This window comes from Myripristis murdjan, chromosome 7 (assembly GCF_902150065.1).
Source record: "Myripristis murdjan chromosome 7, fMyrMur1.1, whole genome shotgun sequence".
Taxonomy (NCBI): Eukaryota; Metazoa; Chordata; class Actinopteri; order Holocentriformes; family Holocentridae; genus Myripristis; species Myripristis murdjan.
The window spans coordinates 689,490-694,489 of record NC_043986.1 but is presented as its reverse complement, the minus strand read 5'-3'; the positions used below and the strand labels follow the sequence as shown (position 1 = coordinate 694,489).

The 5,000-nt window shown below is 49.5% G+C and overlaps 1 protein-coding gene across 1 annotated transcript in view; it reads right to left on the bottom strand.

Annotated features, from left to right (window-relative positions):
* Positions 1 to 5,000, bottom strand: part of LOC115362062 (leucine-rich repeat neuronal protein 1) — an 11,579-nt gene that overhangs the window by 5,197 nt on the left and 1,382 nt on the right. Inside the window, 4 exon segments of the mRNA XM_030055835.1 lie at positions 848 to 970; positions 1,239 to 1,481; positions 3,506 to 3,690; positions 4,574 to 4,675. Of these exon segments, the coding sequence (XP_029911695.1) occupies positions 848 to 970; positions 1,239 to 1,481; positions 3,506 to 3,690; positions 4,574 to 4,675 (653 nt within the window).

Sequence of the window (5,000 nt, the reverse complement as noted above, 5' to 3'; positions counted from 1 at the left end):
CCCACAGCGAGAGAGAATCTGAGCTTTCAGCCTCTGAGCGCTGAGGGAGAGGAGGAGGATGAAGAGCGACGCCACGCCGGCCTGGGAGCTGCTGGACAGGGAGGGGCCCGTGGGTACATTTTTTTCCCAGGACAGCAATGTTACATTTTATTTCATTCCATCACCATCCTAGGAAAGGAAAACTGGCTGCGGCGGTTAGCTTAGCCGGGGGGAGGAGCCAACTTTGAACGCACTGGCAGGTCCTGCTCATTCTACCTTTAAAATACACAGGAGCAACCAAACAGAGCAGGACACACCAACGTCCCGCCGCAGTGAACTGTATGGTGATGGGACAAGATTCAGTGCATCACAATACAAAAATATGACAGTTTTTATTCATTTGTGTTTTAAAGTTTAAAGTTATGGCGACACTGCACATTAATAAAAATAAAGATAAAAGTCGTCTGGGCTGTTTCTCCCCTGCAGTGCCTGGTTGGTGTGACACAGGAGGCTTCAGGAGGCTCTATTCACACCAGTTTCATCCCAGTTTCAGTAGAAAGATTTCAGTGTCCCTGATGATCTAAATCTCTAAAGTCTCAAACTTTTCCATCTCAGTGCCCATATATTCATGAATACAATGAGACAAAGCCCACCTGGAAACAAACAAACAAACAAAAAAAAACAACTTTTTTTTTCTCCCGTTGAATACCAAAATGTTTGCAGAATCACTTGAAGGAACCCGTGGTAAACGACATTATCAGAGCCACTGACTTAGTGAGAAAATAGAATCTCTAAAGACGCTGATATCTGGGTAGAAAACCTCATGAATTCACGGCTTCGGTCCAGTTAGACTTTCAGTCAGACTGACCTGAGCTCCTCCAGGTGCAGAAGGTTCTGGAAATCTCCCTGCTGGACTCGGCTGATCGGGTTCCTGTTCAGATCCAGGAACTTCAGGTTGGGGAGCGCGCTCAGAGCGTCCCGAGGCACCGCCCTGCAAGGCACAAACAACAACAGGATGAATTTAATGTCAGTTAGACTGTAAAACAAAACAAAACGAGACAAAGATAAATTTACTAATACCCCGAAATAAAGCAAAACTAATTTTACCCCAAAATAAGAACAAATTTAATATTTAAATTACAAAACAGAACAAAATAAAGCCAAACAAAACTAACTTTATTTATGCCCTATTTCGGGACAAAATGAACTTTATCTCCAATCAGCTGATCAAATATTTTCAGAACCCAATGAACTCTGACCTGAGCTGGTTGTCGTAGAAGGACAGGCTCTCCAGGTAGTCGAGGCCCTGGAAGGCTGCGGGCGGGACGGCGTCCAGCCCCATCCCGGCCAGCACCAGGCTGTGCAGGTGGGACAGCGGCAGGAAGTTCCTGTCCTGCAGACCCAGGATGGGGTTCTCCCCGATCATCAGGATCTCCAGAGACGGCAGCGACTCAAACCAGCGGCTGTCGATGGAAACCAGGCGGTTGGAGTTCAGGTGGAGCCTGCAGGAGGAAGAGCGAGGCAGAGGGGAGTCCCAGTAGAGTCCCAGTAGAGACAGAGGAGAACAGACAATAGAAGAATAGAGTTACAGTAGAACACACTTCTATAAGAAAAAGAGAGGAACACATGTAGAGACAAGGAAGAAAGGCAGTGGAGAACTAAGAGACAGCAGTGACAGTAATGTGACAATAGAGTGACAGTAGAGTGACAATGGAGCGACAGTAGAGTGACAGCAGAGTGACAGCAGAGTGACAGTAGAGCGACAGTAGAGTGTCAGTAGAGTGACAGCAGAGTGATAGTAGAGTGACAGTAAAGTGACAGTAGCGTGACAGTAGAGTGTCAGTAGAGTGACAGTAGAGTGACAGTAGAGTGCCAATGTAGAGACAGTAGAGTGACAGTAGAGTGACAGCAGAGTGACAGTAGAGTGTCAGTAGAGTGCAGCAGAGTGACAGCAGAGTGACAGTAGAGTGCCAGTAAAGTGACAGTAGAGTGTCAGCAGAGTATCAGTAGAGTGACAGTAGAGTGTCAGCAGAGTGTCAGTAGAGTGACAGTAGAGTGACAGTAAAGTGACAGCAGAGTGTCAGTAGAGTGACAGTAGAGTGACAGCAGAGTGTCAGCAGAGTGTCAGCAGAGTGACAGTAGAGTGACAGTAAAGTGACAGCAGAGTGTCAGTAGAGTGACAGTAGAGTGTCAGTAGAGTGACAGTAGAGTGACAGTAAAGTGACAGTAGAGTGTCAGCAGAGTGTCAGTAGAGTGACAGTAGAGTGACAGTAAAGTGACAGCAGAGTGTCAGTAGAGTGACAGTAGAGTGACAGCAGAGTGTCAGCAGAGTGTCAGCAGAGTGACAGTAGAGTGACAGTAAAGTGACAGCAGAGTGTCAGTAGAGTGACAGTAGAGTGACAGCAGAGTGTCAGTAGAGCGTCAGCAGAGTGACAGCAGAGTGTCAGTAGAGTGACAGCAGAGTGTCAGTAGAGTGACAGCAGAGTGTCAGCAGAGTGTCAGTAGAGTGACAGCAGAGTGTCAGCAGAGTGTCAGCAGAGTGTCAGCAGAGTGACAGTAGAGTGACAGTAAAGTGACAGCAGAGTGACAGTAGAGTGACAGCAAAGTGACAGCAGAGTGACAGCAGTGACAGTAGAGTGTCAGTAGAGTGACAGCAGAGTGACAGCAGAGTGTCAGTAGAGTGACAGCAGAGTGTCAGTAGAGCGTCAGCAGAGTGACAGCAGAGTGACAGCAGAGTGACAGCAGAGTGTCAGTAGAGTGACAGTAGAGTGTCAGTAGAGTGACAGTAGAGTGACAGCAGAGTGACAGTAGAGTGTCAGTAGAGTGACAGCAGAGTGTCAGTAGAGCGACAGCAGAGTGACAGCAGAGTGACAGCAGAGTGTCAGTAGAGTGACAGCAGAGTGACAGCAGAGTGTCAGCAGAGTGTCAGCAGAGTGACAGTAGAGTGACAGTAAAGTGACAGCAGAGTGACAGTAGAGTGACAGTAAAGTGACAGCAGAGTGACAGCAGTGACAGTAGAGTGTCAGTAGAGTGACAGCAGAGTGACAGCAGAGTGTCAGTAGAGTGACAGCAGAGTGTCAGCAGAGTGACAGCAGAGTGTCAGTAGAGTGTCAGTAGAGTGACAGCAGAGTGTCAGTAGAGTGTCAGTAGAGTGACAGCAGAGTGTCAGTAGAGCGTCAGCAGAGTGACAGCAGAGTGACAGCAGAGTGTCAGTAGAGTGACAGCAGAGCGTCAGTAGAGCGTCAGCAGAGTGACAGCAGAGTGACAGCAGAGTGACAGCAGAGTGTCAGTAGAGTGACAGTAGAGTGACAGCAGAGTGACAGTAGAGTGTCAGTAGAGTGACAGCAGAGTGTCAGTAGAGCGTCAGCAGAGTGACAGCAGAGTGACAGCAGAGTGACAGCAGAGTGTCAGTAGAGTGACAGCAGAGTGACAGCAGAGTGTCAGTAGAGTGACAGTAGAGTGACAGCAGAGTGACAGTAGAGTGACAGCAGAGTGACAGTAGAGCGACAGTAGAACCCAGTAGAACCTGAGCAGGCTGTGCAGGCCGGAGAAGGCGTGCGGCCCGATGCAGCACAGCTGGTTGTGGTTGATGTAAAGCTCCTCCAGGCTGCTCAGACCCACCAGACCGAAGTCCTCCAGCTGCTGCAGGTGGTTCTCCTCCAGGTACAGAGTCACCAGCTTACTGAGGGGGGCGAGCCCCATAGAGCTCACCTGGGGGAGAGAGAGAGAGGGGGAGAGAGAGAGAGAGAGAGAGGGAGAGAGAGAGAGAGAGAGAGAGAGAGAGAGACAGAGAGAGAGGAGAGAGAGAGAGAGAGAGAGAGAGAGAGAGAGAGTGAGTGTGTATGACCTGGCCTGTGGATTATCCACAGATTGTGACTGTAATCTACGCAGCACCTGTGTGTGCACCTGTGTGTGTACCTGTGTGTGTACCTGTGTGTGTACCTGGGTGTGTACCTGGGTGTGTACCTGGGTGTGTACCTGTGTGTGTACCTGGGTGTGCACCAGTGTGTGCACTTGTGTGTGTACCTGTGTGTGTACCTGTGTGTGTACCTGGGTGTGTACCTGGGTGTGCACCTGTGTGTGCACCTGTGTGTGTTCCTGTGTGTGTTCCTGTGTGTGTACCTGGGTGTGTACCTGTGTGTGTTCCTGTGTGTGTACCTGTGTGTGTACCTGTGTGGTCCTGTGTGTGTACCTGTGTGTTCCTGTGTGTGTTTCTGTGTGTGTACCTGTGTGTTCCTGTGTGTGTGTGTGTGTGTGTGTGTGTGTGTACCTGTGTGTTCCTGTGTGTGTACCTGTGTGAGTACCTGTGTGTACCTGTGTGTGTGTGTGTACCTGTGTGTTCCTGTGTGTGTACCTGTGTGTGTTCCTGTGTGTGTACCTGTGTGTTCCTGTGTGTGTACCTGTGTGTACCTGTGTGTGTACCTGTGTGTATTCCTGTGTGTGTACCTGTGTGTGTACCTGTGTGTGTTCCTGTGTGTGTACCTGTGTGTGTACCTATGTGTGTGTGTGTGTGTGTGTGTGTGTGTGTGTGTGTGTGTGTGTGTGTGTGTGTGTGTGTACCTGTGTGTACCTGTGTGTGTACCCATGTGTGTACCTGTGTGAAGTGGTTCTGCGACAGGTCCAGCTCCGTCAGGTTGGTCAGACTCTGCAGCTCAGAGCTGATGGACGAGATGTTGTTACTCTGCAGCAGCAGCACCTGCACACACACACGCACACACGCACACACACACACACACACACACACACACACACACAAATGCACACACATACAGATTTATATACATGCACACTGTATATATAGAAATAACTCTAGATCGGTTTGTGTGTCAACAGGTGTGTCAGTGTGTGTGTGCGTGAGCAGGTGTGTGAGTGTGTGTGTGTGTGAGCAGGTGTGTGAGCAGGAGTGTGAGTGTGTGTGTGTGTGTATGTGAGAGAGAGCAGGTGTCTGTGTGTGTGTGTGTGTGTGTGTGTGTGTGTGTGTGTGTGTGTGTGTTGCGTGTGTATCTCTGTGTGTGAGTGTG